The sequence below is a fragment of the Sarcophilus harrisii genome, chromosome 2 (genome assembly GCF_902635505.1).
Source record: "Sarcophilus harrisii chromosome 2, mSarHar1.11, whole genome shotgun sequence".
Taxonomy (NCBI): Eukaryota; Metazoa; Chordata; class Mammalia; order Dasyuromorphia; family Dasyuridae; genus Sarcophilus; species Sarcophilus harrisii.
The window spans coordinates 229,539,204-229,560,197 of NC_045427.1; the positions used below are offsets into that span (position 1 = coordinate 229,539,204).

The window sequence follows — 20,994 nt, forward strand, 5'->3', positions numbered from 1 at the left end:
GCCAAAATAATAATAATTCATATTTTAGATTTGAAAAGAACTTCTTAATTTATGGGATAAGGTAATAGATGCATTATTAGCATCTCCATTTTACAAATGAAGAAACTGAAGTTCAAGTTGGGTTTACATACTAATGAATGTCAGAATTCCCAATCAAACCCAAGCTTCCTTATTCCCAATCCAGCAAATTTTCCAGTATGCCATTCAATTTCTCAGAGGTGACCTCAGTTCTCCCCTTGCAAAATGGGTATGTTTTTATAAGCTAAACCCAAAGTGTTGATAGACAATGGACTTACAAAAATGGAGGCCCAAGAGGAGCAATGTATTTTTAAATTAGTTACATAACTGAAGCAAGTAGCCTCCCTTTCCACTAAACATATTCTCCATTCTTCTTTCTCCCTTAGGGTCAAACTAACATTTAAAGATTATCTTTTTGATAAATAAGGCATCTGTTTCCAAAAGGTCCTTATTAAAGCATACATTACATAGGTTTAACGATTTGTACATTAGCATGTTTGTAGGATGGACAGATTAGATAGTTGTCATATAGAAAATAGCATAGATCACAGGAAATGGGATGAACAATGATCTAGATTAAGAGATGGGAAACTTCTGCAGCTCAAGACCAGGTTCAGGTAAAATGCAACCATAAGGGGCTCCAAACATTGAATACCTTATAAAGAATTTACCAAGAAAAAAAAATGGAAGGAAGGGGGAGGAGAGGATGCTTAGAGACAAGTATACTGAAGAATAACAACAAAAATAGGATTATGATAATGATGATGAATATCAATCCTTTACGAAGTATAAAAAAGTTTTCCTGGTTGAATTGAAACAATAATTTAACATTGATAATAGATCAGTCTCTTCCCTGGTGATTTTTCAAAAAACTAAGCTTGCTATTTCTGAAATATTGAAGGCAAACTCATGCAATGGAAATATGTCTGAAGGATCATTGGAAAGACAGCATGAGAAAGGAAAGAATATTGTGGGAAGCAAAGTGGTACACTATAGAGAGTGCTGGGCCTGGAGTGGAGAAGACCAGAGTTCAATTCCTGCCTCAGACATTTATTATGTGACTCTGGGCAAGTCATTTAACTTATGTTTGATTCAGTTTTTCATATATAATAAACAAGATAGTAGTACCTGCTTTCTGAGGTTATTGTTAGGATAAAATGAAATATTTATCAAGTGCTTTGCCAATCTTAAAGTACTACATAAATGCTAGCTATTGAGGCAATTTAGGTGATACAGTGGATAGAATGCTGGTCCTGAAGTCAGGATGATCTGAAATCAAATGTGACATCTTACTAACTAGTTGTGTGACATTAGGTAAGTCATTTAATTTCTATCTGCCTCAGTTTCCTCACCTGTAAAAATGGGGATGATAATCATAGTACCTATTTTCAGGACTGTGGTGAGGATCAAATAAGATAATATTTGTAAAGTGCTTAGCACAGTGCCTGGTGGATTGTTTAATGACATTTCATAGCTTATTTCCTTCCCATTTGGACCCCACAATACAAGAATTATAGGTTGCTTTAGTCAGATGTGTTCTTTAAATGTGTATCCATTACCAATGTATCCATCAATTCTGTATTTGTAGGAGAGTAAGTTCTAGGTTTGTGGGGGGAGAATGTTTTATAGCTATAGTTTTTACTATGCAATTTTAGTAAATACCTTTTTCTTTGAGCTAATTAGGTCTGTCTGGCTGTTAAAGTAGGTTCAGTGTTTGGGGCTTGTTAGTACCCATAAAGTACCCTAGAAACTATAAGAGTAATTACCTCTCTAGGATCAAATCTGTGAATGCTGAGTTGGAGAGATAACCCAGAGGAGACTCTAAATATATATTATGCTAATTGGACCCTACAATAACCCTGTGATATAGTGTAAATATTTTCTCCATTTTAAAGAAGAAAGTCAAAGAGATGGTGCCCAAGTTCACACAGGTACTAAGTGATGGAATTGGGATTCAAACCCAAAATAAATTTTACCTACTGTGAAATTTTGCTGAGGACTTTTTCTAAACATCAATTCATGAGGATTCCTGTTCAGTGACAAGATACATGGAGTCTTCCATATTTTTATAATTATCCCAATCTTTTGTGGTTTCTCACATTACCCTTTAGGACATCTGGCATGAAGAATTCAAGAAACACCTAAGTGAAAATATTAATCTGCCATTTCAACAGACTTCCAGATCACTGGTATCTCCAGACACTTAGCCATTCAAAACATCATGACCTAGCCTTCATAGTTAGGACATGAAAATCAAGCATGTTATTAAGTCTAGATACCTGAAGCTAACATTGTTAAGAAATAACCCAGAAAAGTTTAATGAGGGTTTATTTTTGCTTGTAAAATTCGGGGGTGGAGTTTGGGGTCAGAGGCCTGAATGAGATGAGAGAGAATGCAATTAAGTTGCCCAGGACTGCTTGATTATTTTATTGCAGAGGTAAATCACACTTTTTGAAGGATGAGCAACCATGGTTTTCCAAAAGGAAGCATGTTATTCTGCATAGGGACCTCGCTCCTCATTCATTTTCCAAGGAAGACATTTCAAGAACAACATCTTAGCTGCTTCCCTAGTTTCCAAGACCAACTTCTCATTCTTTCTTGCTTGGATCAGGGCAATATTATTTGCTTTCTCAACTCTACTTTCCTCAGAAAAAACAACTGTAGCTTGATGAGACATTTGTCCTGACAAAGAGAGAAATCCTTGACAAATGGAAAGTTTCTCTTAGTCTGCCATTAATCTGAAAGTTTGACTTTAAATCCTGGTTCCACTACTTGCTCTGTGACAATGCTGAATCTACTTTCCCTTTCTAAGCTTTGAGGTTTTTTTCCCTTAAAATGAAGGAATTGGACTACATGATCCCCAAAGGCCTTCTCAGTTCTAATATTTTATACCATAAAGGCCTTAAAACTTTGACATTCTTTGTTCTATATTCAAAGTCTCTTACACGTTGAACAGTCCATGTCCTAAGACTCCTTCCAACTCTAATATTCTATAATTAAGATTTTTTTCTAGCTCCGTTATTCTATATTTTCAGGGCCTTTCCATTCTAATATTATATGTTCTGAATTTTCTTCTAATTCCTATAGTCTATGCTCTGACATTGTTTTATGTCAATATTTTGATATTTTACATCAAAAGATCACTTCTAACAATACCTCAATATCCTAAGGTTTATTCTAATTCTGACATTCTGTGTTCTATGTCTTAGCATCCCTTCTGTTCTATGAAGTGTCTTTAATTCTTTGCCATTTCCTCTTTCCAGAGATCCCATTATTTTATGGCAGGGTATGGGATCAGAAGTAATTAGTTACCATAGGCTACTGTTATTTTCTTGGTTTGGTAAAAATGAAGGGCCCTTCAGTTCTGGGATTTCCTGCAAATGTAACATGGAATTCCATAAGGATGGAAAAACATTCATCTCCTGATTTGATTACTATCCTATCAGGACACTAGAAATTATCTTGTGCCCTATTCATCTCTAATATCAGATTAAAATTCTCATTGAGTGTGTGTGTGTGTGTGTGTGTGTGTGTGTGTGTATAATATAGCAGCAACCTCAGTATTAATCCCTCACATTGACATAGTATTTTTCGAGTTTTTAAAGCACTTTTACATAATTCAGTCTTACTGCTAAGATTTTTAGGATGTTGTTATGAATTTCAAGCGTATTATGTTCCCTAAGAGCTCAGTATCACAGAATTTCAGTGTGAGAAATTTGTGATTATCACAACTCATGTTCTTTCAAATTTATAAAGCACTTTGCATCCTATATCTCATGTGACCCTCATAATAATACTGTAAAGCAATGAAGGTATTGTTTTCATTTTTAAGAGGAGAAAACTGAGGCTCTCAGAGATTATGTGGTTCGCCCATGATCACACAGGTTATGAGTGAGAAGAATTGGAATTTAAAAACCAGGCCTCTATCGACTCCAATTATAGCATTTTTTCCATTGCACCATGTTACCTCTCTGAGGCAGTTCTGACTGTGTCATTTTCTTTGTCCCCTGTTTCTCTACCAATTTAGAGATAAGAAGGGAAGAAGGAGTTCTGAGCAAAGGCCAGGTGGCTTTCTATCTCCCAAGGTCATGTAATGAGTTAGTGGGCAACCTCCGATAAAGAACCTGAAGCATATAATCCCATAATCCCAACCAAACACGGAGCGATGAACCCAGTTTATTGTTAACCAAGAACAACACGCCACTGTCTCCCTATGGCTGCTTCTGAACAACACGGCACACAGATGCTCTGCTGGGTTGGGGCTAGCTCCAGCTAAACTGTGGGTGGCTGCATTTTTAAAATGAAGGCTATGGAGAGAGAACTGACTGTCCTCATTGTGCTCAACGGGAGGGGTGGTGGTCCAGGGACTGAGTAGCCAAGTGTCCAGGTCCTCTGTAACGGAAGGCAATTGAACGGTCTATTTTAGGAGGATAAAGGAAAAGCCTTGTAGGGGCAGCATGTAGTAGAAAGGACTTAGACCCAGGGGAGAATATTCCAGCTGTAGCATTTAATAACTCCGGTCCATACACAGGGCTTTTAACTTTTCTAATCCTCAGCTTCCTAATAATAATTAATAATAATAATAATAAACAATTATATAGCACTTTAAGACTTGCAAAGTAAATATTTTCATATTTGATCCTAACAACTCCAAGGGAAGAGTAGTTTCTATTTTAATGGATGAAGGAAGCTCATGTAGATAGGGGTTAAGTGACTTGTCTAGGATCACACACCTAGTAAATGTTTAAAGACACATTTGAACTAAGGCCTTCCTAATTCCAGGTCCAGCACTCCATCCATGGTGCCTCTTAGTTGCTCATCTGTAAAGTGGAGATTATAAAAACCTGCACAAAATGCTCTCAAAGGTTAATTGTGAAACAAATGAATTAAAAAATAAAAGATATCTATCTTTTCAATAAGTTGATTGAGAGCAATTCCAATAGACTTGTGATGGAGTGAGCCATTTGCATCTGGTAAGGAATATAGGGACTAAATGTGTATCACAATATAGATTCACTTTTTTTTGTTGTTTGCTTGCTTTTTTTTTCTTTCTCACTTTTTTCCTTTTTGATCTGATTTTTCTTGTGCAGCATAATAAATGCAGAAATGTTAAATTAAATTAAAATTTTTTTAAAAAATAAAAGCCACATAAATGTGATTTAATATTTTGGATGGGATATCATTTGAAGCCCATGTTCTTTCCTCCCCTACTTGAAGTTTCCACCATGAAATCATTCTTTTCAGTTAAGGCCCACTGGTATACTAGAGTCAACTCAAATTGGCTTGGAGAACCACTTGTTAAATTTTCAGTGTGAGCATTTTCACATTTGAAATCACAAATAAGGGCTTGATTTAGAGTTTAGTTGATTGTCTAAAGTAATAGAGAAAATTTTAATAATTAAACTTACAAGTTTTTGGAATATACCTTTTTTTGGCCGTGGTAGTGGTAGGAAGCTGATTTTTAAACATTTAGCAGGTAAAGGCATTATCTCAAAGATGGAGTGACACATTTGTATATTACTGTTCACCAAAATTATAACTTACAATAGGGATCAGTAGAGAGTAGAAGTTTGTGGGGATGTAACATAAGCTAGATCAACTGATTGGAATAGGGGTGGGAAGCACTAGTTAGGAGAGATCATTGAGATTTGGGTAATTTCTACAAAGAGAAGAACTTTTTGGGGATACTATATTCTTTTTTTGGATACTGTAGGGACAACCTGGTATAGTTTTCTAGAGGATGTCAGAAGTGGGAGGAAGTTAGATGAGGGAGTGATTGAGAGGAAGAATAAAAGTCATTGAATCCCTGACTGAAAAGGGTCACTAGAGGAGGGAGTGAAGAGGTCACTAAATGAATGAATGATGAGATCACTGGATGAAAGATCAAGGAGAACACCACAGAAAAAGATGGGGAGGTTTTCAGGGGACAGGAATGAGGAGGTTAGGAGAGGAAGGAGTTTGAATGTCACTCCAGAATGGAATGTGTAGGGGATAAAAAAAATTCTATCCTTATTCCAGCTGATGTTCAGATAATTTCCCTAATGTATGACATCTTTATCAACCTAGAAGGCCTTTAGGACTTCAAAAAAACTATGGCTATGTGGTTTAAATAGCCAGAGTATTGAGGGAGAACATTCCCACATTGCCCCTAGAAGATGACTGACAAATTTGGGGGGGTCATTTGGGTTTTATTTTGGCCTAGAATTTTGATTTCCTTATTGTAGGAAAATTCTCTCTATCAGTGAATGTCTCAAATGTTCTGCAACATTTGAGTTATCCAGAGCACTGAGAAGATAAGGATCTTGGTCAGAGTCCTCCACCGAGTATATACAAGAGGAAAAACTTGAATCCATGATTTTCTGCCTCTAAATCAGTTTATTATTCCCTTGGTTGTACTTATATCTGTGTGATTTGGGGCCAGCCATTTAACTTCCTTGAACCTCAGTTTCCTCTTCTGTAAAATTATGACATAATTATGCAAAATTTAGATGGCTTCTAAAGTCTCTTTCAGCCCTAGATTTATGATCTTGTGAAGAAATAAATCAAAACAAAAGGATAGGAGGGAAAAATAAATACACCTACAAGGCCTTTAAAGAAGCCTCCCAAAGACTGTCGCTTCTCCAGCCTCTTCAGGGGGCTTTCTTTGGAGTCTCCTCCATTTTGCATGGAATTCTTCTCAGCCCCTCGGCGATCAGGGGAGTTCACCTGCTCTGAGGCATCTTTTTTGTTTCCCTTCTTGTTCTGATCAGCTGTGGGCTTCTTGTCCTTAGAACCTTCCTTGTTCTTCTGCCCAGGCCCTGCTGGTTCCATTTCAGGGGGTGTGATAGCCTTTTCTGTGGAGTCTGAGGTCTAAAACAAACAAAATTTATTTTTAGCACCCATTTTGACACAAGAGAAAGTGAAAAAAAAAATCAAACCAACACAAACCAAACCAAATCAAACCCAAACCATCTGTTAGAACATTTTTTCCCCTAATTTAATTTACCTGCCCAGAATCAAAACATTATCAAAATATTCCCATTTTCATCACAGTGTTTTTGGATGACCTTCATTTCTTCTAAAACCTCTATATTAGAGCTATGATTTCAATCAAGAAGGAAGTATTTAAAGGGAAGGAACGAGGCATAATATTGGCATAAAGAACGCCTAGGCAGAATTGAAGCAGATGAGCAAGATTCCCAGATTCCCAGCACTGGACAGCCATTGCATCCTTGCAGATCCATAAATTGGAACCACAGCACTGGAGAGGCAGAAAGATCTTAGGAAGCCTAAGAGCTGCCAGTTGCCTGTTACTGAAAATCACAGGAAGATATAAGCTGCAGGGGCCCCAGTGCAAAACAGCTTTTGACCCTTAAAATAGGAGTGAAACCTAATAGTTTACCATCAGATAGGCTGGGAGGAAATATAAACCAACTAAACATTTAGAACTCTTCAAGCTCAGAGAACAAGAGGAAGAGAAGCAAAGTGGATTCCTCTTAGAGTACTGACAAGAGTCAGCTTACATTTCTAGAAATCTTTAAGATTCACAAAGTCCTTTCCTTATAATAATCTGGTGGGAAAGACATAAAATTCCAGTTTTATAGATGAGAATACTAAAGTCCTCAGATTGAGGGACTTAACCATAGTTCAGGATATTAAAAAAACCACAATTTTAAAATATTTTGGTAGCTCTAAAGATCTAAAGTATAAAAGGTCTAAAAAAGACCTTCCACACGGCAAAGAACAAAAGAACAATTTATAAGGAAGTAAAGATGGATACTCATGAGTATAATTTCTTCTACTAATATGTATATATATATATATATTTTTTTTTTGATGTCCTGTTAGGCACATGACAATGTTCTTTTGTTTTGTTTTATGTATTCTTTCTGTTTTTCTTTTTTCTTATACTGTTTTTTAAATAAAATAAATTTTTTAACATTTAAAAAGACCTTCTTAGATCAACTAACTATAGAGGGTAAGGAATTTCCTGTTTTTTTTTTTTTTTTTTTTTTTTTGTCATCACCTAACACAAGATGCTACACATAACTGTATGTTCATTCTTCTCATTTTACTGAGAAAAAAATTGAGATTATAAAAGGGGAAGTGAAGTGCCCAGTGACTAGAGGTCATTAAATGGCTTTGAACCATTTAGCTGATATTAGAATCCAGTTTCTTTGAGGCCATATTCCCTCTTTCTACCATACTGCTGCTGTCTTTTGGTATCACAGCTATTATTTTTAATTTCTTAAAGACTTTTTAGATTTAAAGCCCAGATTTAATCATTTATAACCTAAAAGTTTACATAGGAAAAGTCATTGTTTGAAAGGGTGGGGTGGAAGGTAATCTGACTTGTTCTTTTTTTTGTTTGTTTGTGCCTGCCAATTCTGATTTTTTTTCCTCCCAAGTATTTCTAGCCCTTCAAACTAGTTAGTCTTGGCTTGTGACTTGGTGTATAGGAGTTCTCTTAGTGAAGAGACTCCTAGGCTACTTTTCTGAAATTAACTGTACTGGAGTTACTTGGGGCATTGAGGGGCAAAAATGACTGATCCACTATGATGTTGATGATGATGATGGTATAGTACTCACTTAATCACCAGTGACCCTGTGGGGACTTTTTTCTTTTCTTTTTTTTGCTAAGGCATTTGGGGTTAATTTGCCCAAGGTCACACAATTAGGAAGTAAGTATCTGAGATCAAATTTGAATTTAGGTTCTCCTGAGGTCAGGAGGCTGGTGCTCTATCTACTGCACTACCTAGTTGCCCTAGATTTTTTTTCTTTTTGCATTTTATAGGTAAGGAAACTGAGTCAAAGAGAGGTTAAATGACATGTTTCAGCTAATAAATATCTGAGATAGGATTTGAACTCAGATCTCTGGAGGCAGATCTCTGGAAGCAGACTTGAATTTCTTCCTGTTTCAAAGGCCAATTCTTTTGGAACTATGCAGTTCTATCTTTTGTTAGATTTAACTCTTTTTTTTTAAAAAGAAAAAATTTATTTTATTTTATTTTTTTAAAAATACACATTGCTTTATGAATCATGTTGGGAGAAAATTTGACTCTCAAAAACATCATTTTAAAGAAAGTCTAGTTAATTTTCAGAAATAAATTGGTTGCGTCCCAATCCTTAGGACAAATGTATAAGATTAAACTGGTTTGTTCACTCTTGCCTAATACTTTATCTCAGAATACATTGTAATCATGTTCCACTGTGGTGAATACACCTGAGATGACAACCTCACACAAGCTAATGCTACCACTGGGTATTCCAGTGTGAGTCTGTTTCATTTCATACATTTTTCATGAGATCACCAGGCTTCAAGAAATAATCTCAAAGGGAAAGCATTCTCATGTCATTTCCTTGAAAACACCAAATGATATCATGCCAAAAAAAGTCAACCCCTGAGCAGTTGGTTAAGGTTTGTTTTTTTTGCCAGAGAATAGACACTAATCGTAGTCTTCAGCTCATAGTCTTAATTCTCAAAGATCAGAATCAATGGTTAGGAAATTCAGAGATAATAATAACAATAACTAACATTTATATAATGTTTATTATGTGGTAGGCACTGAGCTAAGTTCTTTATAATTATTATCTCATTTGATACTCACAATAACCCTTGGAGGTAGGTAATATGATTATCTCCATTTTTCAGATGAGGAAACTGAGGCAAACAGTAGTTAAGTGATTTGTCAGGGGTCACAGTACATGTCAGGAGCTACGTTTGAATTCAGATCTTCCTGACTCTAAACTCAGTACTCTATTCATTGAATCAAGAGCTTTTTTTTTTTTTCTTATATTGACCCATGTTTTAATTGGCATTTGTTAAGTATAAAGTCTGATGGAAAACACAACAATCAGTTCTCTAGAAAAATGAAGACTGATGACACTCTAAGAAAATGAACAAAGAGAATTTCACAACACTAGCAGTTAGAATAAATTGGACCAGAATAGCTAGATCTGACCCTATCACCACCACCATCTCTCACACACACCCTATTGGCCTTCTAATTTTAGGAGTACTATAATTACTAGTGAAGCAATATCCTCCAAAGAATTCTGGACCCAGGATTTCATTACAAAGAAAAATTGTTGTTTGGAGAGATTTTCAATTTTCTATGATAGGACAATTGGGGTTATTTGTATCAAGTAATCTAGAATGATCTGGAAACAGGAAACACATAGACCAAAGGCACCCTATTTTGGGAAGGAAATAAACTTTCCACATTAAAATGAATCAACCATTCTAGGGAATAATTAGGATCTATATGTCAAAGGGCAAAAAAAAAAAAAATACTCTGTATCCTTTGATTCAGCAAGACCACCACTAGGTGTATATCTCAATGAGATCAAATAAAAAAGGAAAAGAACTCATATATACAAAAATATCTATAGCAGCTCTTTTTGTGATAGGAAAGAATTGGAAATAGGGAATGCCTATCAAGTGAGCTATGTCTAAAAAAATTATGGTGTACGAATGTGAATGGTTTCAGAAAAAAACTTGAAAAGATTTATATGAATTGATACAAAACGAAATAAGCAGAATGAGAAGAATGTACAATAAAAGAAATATTGTAACAATAATCAATTGTGAAAGACTTAGCAACTCTGATCAAATACATTGATCCCTGAAAATTCCAAAGGACTCATGATGAAAAATGTCATCCACTTCCAGAGAGAGAATTGATGGATTCTGTGTGTAGACTGGAGTACATTTTTCTTTTTTGTTAAGCTAGTTTCTTTTATTTTTAATTTTAAAGCTTTTTATTTTCAAAAAATTCAGCATTCACCCTTGTAAAACCTTGCATTCCAATTTTTTTCCCCCTCTCTTCCCACCCTTCCCCCTAGACAGCAAGTAATCCAATATATGTTAAAAACGATCAATTCTTGAAGCACATTTTTTCTCTATTTATGAAAAGATCATTATATTTGACCTGAGAAAGCCTGGGTTTGAAATTGAGCCATCTATGAAGTAGTAGTTGGAGCAGATGATCTATTAAAGCCCTTTCTAACTTTAAATCTATGATCTTAGATGATTACTTACTGCTTGCCATTTTGGGGAGCAATTAAAAATCACCTAATGGATATAATTGTGCCCCTAGTTCATATGTAGAGTAATTGAGGCATTAATTGGTTAAGTGTATTTCCTGTCCAGATTACAGAGAATCAGTGGCAGGTGGCCATATTCTTCCCACATTATGTCATTCCATACAGAATAATAATAATTACTGTCATTTATAGAATAGTTTAAGATTGCAAACTGGGGGATCTCAAATATTCCAAAATCAGAAAAAGAATGGGATAGGAAGAAGGAAATTTTGTTGTAGAAGTAGGTAAACAGTATATTTTCTAGTCAATTTCAAAAGATCTTAAATCCTAAAATTCTCTCTCTCCTTCCTTCCTCTTTACTTCTCTCTCTCTGTCTGTAACAAAATAAAGTAAGTGGAGTCAGTCACCTTTGAGTTTGAGGTGTTGCAGAATATAAATAGAAAGAGGCCTTTTATTGGTCACCTTTAAAAGATCAAGAAACAGGAAAAAACCCCAAAATGTATGTGTCATCCTGTGAAATTTACTTAGCTGCATCTTGAATTCTGTCACTTTGTTCAGCATCGATGAAGTTTATGTTCTTTTCAATCAGCTTCATCAACATATCTCTACTGACCCTTAGACTACTATTGATAATTCTTTAAAGTGCCTTAAATTAATCTCTGTTGTGAGATTTGGTGTTTACTTAGTTATTTAATGATAGAAACGACTTTGTTTTGCAAATTAATCATCTTCCTCAACCTAAGCTGGCCTTTGGGAGAGAGGATATTGTTCAGTCCTTTCAGTCTTTGTTGATCCCATTTGGGATTTTCTTGGCAGAGATACTGGAATAGTTTTGCCATTTCCTTCTCCAGATCATTTTACAGATGGAGAAACCAAGGCAAACAGGGTTAAGTGACTGATCTAAGGTCACCCAGCTAGTAAGTATCTGATACCCTTTTGAACTCAGGAAGATGAATCCTCCCAATGCTAGGCCTGGTGCTCTATGCACTATGGCTTCATTTAGCTGCCAACGTACTTTACAAATATTATCTCATTTGATTCTCACAACAACCCTGGCAGGTAGCTGATGTTATCATCATTTTACAGTTGAGGAAACTGAGGCAGAAAAAGGATCACAAGCTGATAAGTTTCTAAGGCTGGATTTGAATTCAGGACTTCTTCACTCCAGACCCAGCTAGCTGACTCAGAAGGGAATATATTTCTCCTGCTAAAAGTCTTAAAAATTAAAAAAAAATTAAATAGTATTTAATTTTTCCAATTTCATGTAGAGATAGCTTTCAGCATTCATTTTTGTAAAATTTTGAGTTCTGAATTTTCTTTTTTTCTCTCTTTCCCTTACCTCTCCCCTACAAGACAGCAAGCAATCTGATATAGGTTATACATGTGTAGTCATTTTAAACATGTTTCCATATTAGTCATCTTGTGAAAGAAAAATCAAAACAAAAGGGAAAAACCACAAGAAAGAAAAAGCAAACAATTTTTTTTTTTAAAGGTGAAAATAGTATCCTTCTATCTGCATTCAATCTCCATAATTCTCTCTCTGGATACAGATGGCATTTTCTACCCCAAGGCTATTGGAATTGTCTTGTATCAATATATTGTTGAAAAGAGTTAAGTTTATCATAATTGATCATTATGAAATCTTACTATTACTGTGTACAATGTTCTCCTGGTTCTGCCCACTTCATTCAGCATCAGTTCATGTAAGTCTTTCTAGGCTTTTCTGCTCATCATTTTTTATAGAACAATAATAGTCTACTACATTTATATACCATAACTTAGCTATTCCCCAACTGATGAGCATCCACTCAGTTTTTAATTTCCTGCCATCATAAAAAGGGCGGCTACAAACATTTTTGCACATGTGGGTCCTTTTCCTTGTTTTATGATCTCTTTAGGATACAGAGCCAGTAGAGAGACAGTGCTAGATCAGTTTCATAGACCTTTGGGCATAGTTCCGATTTACTCCCCAAAATGGCTGGATCAATTCACAACTCCATGCACATACTACTGGAAGTCTTTAAGCAAAGACTGGATCGCTACTTGTCTAGGATCTTGTAATACTCTTCCTCTCCCCCCCCCCCCCCCTCCCGCCACCTCCTTTCCAGGAAGGGATTGAATGGATAGCCTCTGGGGTCCCTTCCAACTTTAAGATTCTGTGATTCTGTTTTGAAAATGATGTCTTAACTACTTAAAAATGATTCAGTTACCCTAGTAGTTGAAGGCAAATGATACTTTTGAAGTGCTCTGAAGGTAATTTGTTTTCCTGTGCCTGACAATCTTCCTCTTGAGATTATATTTACAATCATAATTTGTTTAGCAATTTTTTTCAAAGACTGTATAAAAGAAAATAGCAAGTCAGTTCCCTCCCCCCAAATTGTGAATTTGAATAATAAGGTTACAGTGAGTAAAAACTTTACTTTAAAATTCTTTAATTTAATTTGTATTATTTTATATTTACCTTATATTGGAGGAAATAAAATATAAAATAATATCTGTTTAATTTAATTTATTTTAGGGGAAGGAGCAGTTAGGATAGATTTGAACTCTCCACCTCAGATATTTACTTGCTGTGTGACCCTAAGCAAGACATTTAATACTGTTTGCTTCAGTTTTCTCATGTGTAAAATGAGCTAGAGAAGGAAATGGCAAGCCACTCCAATGTCTTTGTCAAGAAAACCCCAAACAGGGTCTTTCTGACTCAGACACTACTGAACTGACTGAACAAAAACAGTAAAATTAGGGAGAAGGGGACAAAAATTTATTAAGTGCCTATTGTGTGACAAGTACTATTATGCTAAGGGTTTTACAAATATCTTATCTGATCACAACAATCCTGTGAAGAGATGCCATTATTACTTTTTTATAGATTTTACAGATTATTATTTTTTATACATGAGGAAAAAGGTAGACAAGTTATCTGAGGGATTTGAATACATATCTTCCAGACTCCAGGTCTAGCACTTAGTCTAATTAGGAATTGAACATGTGTAGGAGCCCTTAAAGAAAAATTCTTTTTAATCCATGCTGCTCTCTGTAATTTCCTGCAGCTATATATGAAAATACTTTCTTCTCTCATTCTTTTTGACTATATAGACTTTATACACTTACCAATAGCACTTGCAGCCTTCTAACCATTGCTTCTTAAAAATTAATTTTCTCTCCCTGATTAGATTATAATTCTCAATTGGGGAATGGCTGAACAAGTTGCAGCAAATGATTGTGATGGAATACTACTGGGCTATATGAAATGATGAGCAAGATGTTTTCAGAAAAAATCTGGAAACACTTACTTGAAAGGATGCAAAATGAAGTGAGCAGAACTAGAAAAATATTATATACGCTGACAGTAATATTGTAAGGATAACAAATTGTGAATGACTTAGTTATTCCCAACAATAAAAAAATTCAAGATAATTCTGAAGGACTTATGATGAAAAATGCTATATACTTCCAGAGAAAGAACTGATAGAATCTGAATACAGGTCAAAAAATACTATTATTTTAATTTCTTTATTTTTCTTCATCTTGTTTTTTGCCTGGTTTCTTTTAGCTTGATTGATATGGAATGATGTTTTAGTGACTGCATGTCTATAATGCCTTTTCAATAATGGGTGAGGGGAGAAAGGGTAGGAGAAAATTTGGAACTCAAAATTGTAAAAAAAAAAAATTAAAAAAAGTTTTTATAAGCATTTGGGAAAAATAAAATATTAAAATATATTATAAATTCTTTTAGAATGGTATACAATAGGGACACTTCTTTATTCACCATAATGTCTCATGCAGCACATAGGTATTCAGCAAATACTTGTCAGTGGGAGGCACAAGAGTAGTGTGGGGAAAATGCTGGATTTGGAGCTAAAAAACTTGGCCTGGAATATGGAATCTGCTACCTTAAATAAAGGATCTTAGTCAAGCCCCTTGATCTTTGTCTCAGTTTTCTTATTTGTAAACAGGAGTTAGGACTAGGTCAGGAGTCATTAATCTTTTTTGTGTGATGGACCCCTTCAATAGTCTGATGAAGCTTATTAGGAAGCCCCTTTCAGAATAATGTTTTTAAAACCATAAAACAGAAAATATAGAATTGCAAAAGATATTATTTATACTGAAGTAAAAGCTATCAAAATATTTTTAAAAGAGGAATCAAACATACAGAATTCCCTAGTTAAGGGTTAAGAGTCCCTAGTCTAGGTAAATATTAAGTTATTTTTCCAGATTTAAAATTTTACAATTCCTATGCCCAAGATTATTGCAAACTGAATTTGAAAACAATGATTGAAAATAATCTTCAATTAAGCCCACCACTATAGTTCATTTGATTGAAAATAATCTTCCACTGAGCCTATCACCAAAGCAGTTTACTTACTTGACCATTAGAGTCTTTCCCATTGACTTCTTCTGAACTAGTATACTCTCCATCACCTCTCATTGACTAAAAGAACAAATAGTTATTGGCTTTTTGGCTACCACAAGTACACCAATATTGAGAATGGGAAGGAATATCTTAAGCTAAGATCTAAGTTCCTTTGTCTTTTTTTGAGCTGAGAGAAAGCAAAAGGGGAGAAACATGTATTATTCATAAGATGTACTGATATTCATGTCATCTGTAACCATAGCTTGATTAATTTCTCTAGTCTATCCCTTTCTGTATACAACATGTAAGATATAAACATACCTGAGTCCAATACCTGAACGTTACCACTGACATTTTTTTTTTTTTTTTGGTAAGCAATAGGAATGACTAAAGGAAAATTGTTCTTTGTGAACAAAGTGTTGTTGACCCATGATCATTAGTTTTGTGGGGTTTTTTTTCCCCAGTATTATTGTACATTTTACTGCCAAAATATCACTTCTATCTGTGTCCTATTTTCTAATCACTTTCCATTAGCCTATTACAGCCTTTGAATTGATCTCCCTGGTTCTAGTATCTCTCCTAAGCATGTTTGATCATAATTACTCATGCTCAAGGTCCATGAACAGTTAGTTCTCTTAGGTATAAAATATAGTCATCTTTGCCTCTCATTTAATGTGCTATACAATCTGGTATTAACTCATATTTTCAAACTTATTTCATAACACAAACTATAACCAAACTAGACTACTTGCTGCTCTTATCTTTTTCTTCCATGCTTTCTCACAGATGGCTATCCATTTTCATAATACACTCTTTCTTCATTACTGCCTCTTAGAATCTGTATTTCCTTCCTAGATAAGTTCAGGCACCAACTATCCCATTTATTCATACTTTTTTGATCCCTGTCTTTATGCTGTTAATGTTATTTCTATGCTCAAATTACCTTATAGTTTTGTATTTACCTATCTCTATCTAGATATGTTTAGCTTTTGGATCTATAACCTCAAGCTCATGAGCACCACAACCGACTAAATGAACTGACCAGAGAGACTGTTAAGTGCTTTTTAAATATACTTTGTACTTGATACTCTACTTCTTTTCAGAACAGGTTTTGATTAAATGCTTAAGAAGTTTGGGAAGAAAGTATATATTTTGTTTTTTTTGTATTATTTATTTTTAGAAAAGCATATACTTTTAAACTAGTTATACAGTAGACTAACATATTAGCAGACATATAGACTCCCCAATATAGGGACTTTTTCATAACAAATGAATGCCTCAGTAATTAATCTTCTTTTATTTCAGTGGTGAGGGACAGTAAAGAAATGTCAGTCTTTGATCCAAAGGAAGATGAAGTGAGGACAAAGTAGAACTGGTGGTAAAAACTATTTCCACTGTTCCTTGCCTGGGTTGCCCTTTAATTAGTTTGGAAGAATCCATTAATAATGACTTAGTTAAACTGATAGCTAACTAGCTAGGTTATCTCTAAGATACCTTCTGTTTCTAAGCCCTTGCCAATTCCTACAATATCCATTATCAGCTATAAGGGATGCTAGTGGTCATGGAGGGCAACTGTTCTTTTAACCTAAAATATTTCTTGATATCAAGTACAGTCACACTGAAGCAGCCTGGCTCCCTCTTACTCTATCTGCCCTTACTCAGAATGCTTTAAAATATATTTTTTAATAGGAAACTGAATTGAATCCAACAAAGTTGTTAAATAAGTTTTAATTGCTAGAGACTAAAAGATAAAGATTGATTTTCAAATAGGTGTGTGAGGGTCTCTGAAATTCTTCTTGTAAGCTTGTTGACTGACTGTTTATATTCTATAATCAAGATTGTCCTGTAGGAAAAATAGGAGCTGATTTAAAGGGAGGAAAAGGAATCTTTAACCAGAGTGTATTCTGAACCGTCTCCCACTGGCACAGATTTTATTGAGAGTTTGGAAACACAGTTGACCTCTTTCAGTACTGGCCTACACAATATAGTTCTGTCCATTTTGCTGATGCAGCCCATGACTTTCACAGTTCATGCTTTTATTTAATTTCTAGTCTATGTCTTACATTAGACTCCTCCACATTCAAATGCATTCCAAAGTTCTATTTAGATTATGATTCCACATCCTTATAAATGAAGCCATTTGGGAAATGTGGAGAGCATAGGAAGAAGGGGATTGTAACTAAACCTGCCACTTTACTGGTATAGGGAATTTCCAGACAAGGAAACTCCCTCTCCCAGTGCCAGAAGGAAAGTCCTTTTAACAATGAAGGTCAGTATCTTCTTTGGCTTCCTTCAAGACTTGGCTCAAATATCATCTTCAGGACATCTTCCACAGTTCCTTCCAATCTTCCATTGGCACAGTACATGACTTTTTTATACATAGTTTTATGTGTGTTGTCCATCCCATTTGAATATAAACTCTTTTAGACTTTGTTTTTTGCCTTTCTTTTTATTCCCAGCATTTACTTCAGTGCCCGGCACATAATAAAACCCTTAATAAATGCCTATGAATTGGCACTGTAATTTATTTACAGAGTGTTGATTTCATTACTGAGAAGCTAAGTGACTTACCTAACACCTGGACCTGGAGATGAAAAGACCTGAATTGAAATATGGTCTTAAACACTCACCAGCTGTTTGATATTGAGCATATTGCTCAATCTTTGTCTATCTCAGTTTCTTCATTTGTAAAATTGAGATAGTAATAATATTTACTTCCCGTGTTTGTTGAGAGGATGAAATATGATATTTATAAAGCAATGTTAATTTTAAAGGTTTTTATAAATTCTAGAAATTATGATTAGGAGTATTATTGTTGTTGTTATCCAGGGTTGTACAATAGTATTGCCAAGGGCAGAACTTGAACCTAAGTCTTTCTAATTTTGAGACCAGGTCTCTCTATCTGCTATGACTCACTGCCTCACTATGAAGAGATCAGTACAAAATGAATTTATTTGAAAAAAAAATTGCAACTACTAATTCCAGTGATTGTAAAGAAATCAGTTTTCTGTTTTGTAAAAAAATAATATTCTTTCTTTTAAAGAGAGCTATACATATCATTTCTGCTTAACTGTTACATTTTGGTATTAGTTAAAAATTCAGTGGTTTAAGCTTTAATCTAACTTGTTTTTTTCATGTCTTTTATAATCTCAAGGAAAAAGTAGTATTGAGGGTGTACCCATATTGGCCACACACAGATCTTGACTAGGCTAGTTTAGAGAAAGCAAACATTAACTACCTGAAAAAAGAGCTCTCCTATTTAAAAGAGAAATCTCAATTCTTGGTCATACAGAAAAATATAAAGTGTTTTACTCATTCTTTTTTTTTTTTCTTTGATAACTTTACTTCCCTCTATCAGCTATTCAATAAATTTAAAGGTAAACTGGCTACTGAATGCAAGATCGAGTTAAGATGCCTCATTCATGAATTCATACATTCATTCATTCTGCCTTCAAAGTTTATTAAGCACTGATTATAAAATCTCAGTACTGGAAACTGGAAAAGATATTAAGTTTAAAGTCCAGGTTCTCATATAGCTTGCAGTCTAATTCTAGGATAGGAGAAATGATAAAAACTACATAATACACATAACATTTTATAGGTGCATTAGAGAAATGCAAAACAAGCTGACTAAGTGGGGTTTAATGGATTTATCACTTCAAGAGGTCAGGGAGGGCCAAGGACCTTAGATTTTGAAGAAACCCTTAGAGGTTTCATGGAGATGATTTCTAATTTTGGTTTTAAAGGCTGCGATTCAACAGGCAAAAAGGGAGACAGAGAATATTTTGGGAATAGAGACTATTTTGAAAAAAGGCACAGAAGCCAGAGTTATATATATGCTTGATTTTGAATAATTTCCAACTTTCTGTGACCCCATTTGGGGTTTTTCTTGGCAAAGATATTAGAATAGATTGTCTTTTCCTTCTCTAACTCATTTTACAGATGAAGAAACTAAGTTAAATGACTTGCCAGGTCACAAAGCTAATAAGTGTTTGAACTCAGTTCCTCCTGACTCCAGGGCTGATGCTCTATCCACTGTACTACCTAGTCTAGTTTAGTTAAAATGTAGAATAAATGATATAAAGCTAGAAAAATATGGTAGTGCCAAAATCTAGAACACCTTTATTGCTAGGCAAAGGAGTTTTGGTTTGTTTAGTGCATAAGAAGGAGCAATTGAATAAAATTTGGGCAAAAGAAAGACATTTTCAAATCTAGGTCTAAGAAAAATTATTCTGACACAGGTGTGAAGGGAGAGGGGTGGGAAGAAAATGTGGGAAGACCTGTTGAGTAAGCTATTGCAAGAGTCCAGGTAAATGGAAGAAACCACAGGAGTGAAGAGGCAATTGGAATAAAGAGGAAGGGGGTAATAGTGAGAGATGATGCAAAATTGGAAAACCCAGACCTGATTATTGAATGGATATGAGAAGAGGAAGATGAATGTTGACTCATTTGATTCATAGATAATTCTGTGATTGAGAACAAAGAAGATCAAATTAATTTTATTAGGTTAACAGAGACCTGACCAAGGAATATGAACAGAGGGGTAGTATGAGCAGATCTACTCTTCAGGGAGATTAATTTGTAGTGAGGTGAAGGATGGGATGAGGACTCAACTTGTGGTTGTCAGTGGGGGGAGATAAAGTAAACATCTGGAAAGATCAGTTAGCAGCCAGGTAATAAATTAAACAGATGCTTGTACTCAGACACACAGTTGTATTCGGCAAGTTCTTGTACAGCATCTATTCCTGACAGAGTAATAATTACTTGAATTGCTTTAAAGGATTAAAAAAAATGAATTTTGTTACCCAATTAGGAACAGAGGGCAGTGATAATAAGCTAGTTCCAGATTGTGGAGGACCTAGACTGTCATTCCTCACAGCTATTTATCAGGTTAATCAGAAACAGAAATTGGCAAATCAAATGTAGTTCATGTTTAGGGGAAAATTAATAAATAAAGCTGTGTTTGGGATTTATGAATTTGAGGCATCTATAGTACATCCCAGTATCATATACTAAATCTAGAATGTCGTTCTAGAATTCAGAAGAGAGAATGGAACTAGAAATCATCTATGTAGTATGATTAGGCCTATGATTATTTTCTTTTTCCATCATCCTTTTATTGGGTACAGGATAGGAGAATTAGTGTTGGCCTTGGGGCATAAAGGATTATGGCAAACAACAACTATTTCTTACTCTATCTTCAAATTGTTTTCCCATATTATCAGGGCTACTAAAAAAAATACTAACAACTTCCGAAATTTCTAGTTCATATTAATTTATTTAAAGATCAAATTAATTATTTATCTATTCATAAGTGGGAAGATGCAAAGGCATGGGAGAAATTCTGGTCAATTTCTATTTAATTGTAGCATTTAACCTAATCATTTGCATTCAAATGTTGGTAATAATGAGATCATTTTGATGTTTCTATGCTGTATTCCTATCCATTGATACTCTGAGGAATTTAATGTAATATCTTTCATATATAATATTCAGATATTTAACATTCCAGTTGAAAATGCCTAAAATAAGTGGTGAGCTTATATTCTTTTAAATGAATGCAAATGTTAGTAGAAAAGGAAACTGGGTTCCATTGA

The 20,994-nt window shown here is 34.7% G+C and overlaps 1 protein-coding gene across 4 annotated transcripts in view; it reads right to left on the reverse strand.

Moving 5' to 3' along the window:
* Positions 1-20,994, reverse strand: part of BCAS1 (breast carcinoma amplified sequence 1) — a 142,998-nt gene that overhangs the window by 5,497 nt on the left and 116,507 nt on the right. For all 4 annotated transcript variants that reach the window (XM_031951651.1, XM_031951650.1, XM_031951652.1 and 1 more), the window contains one exon: positions 6,601-6,867. In XM_031951651.1, coding sequence (XP_031807511.1) covers positions 6,601-6,867 — 267 coding nt within the window. The remainder of the gene's footprint in view (positions 1-6,600; positions 6,868-20,994) is intronic.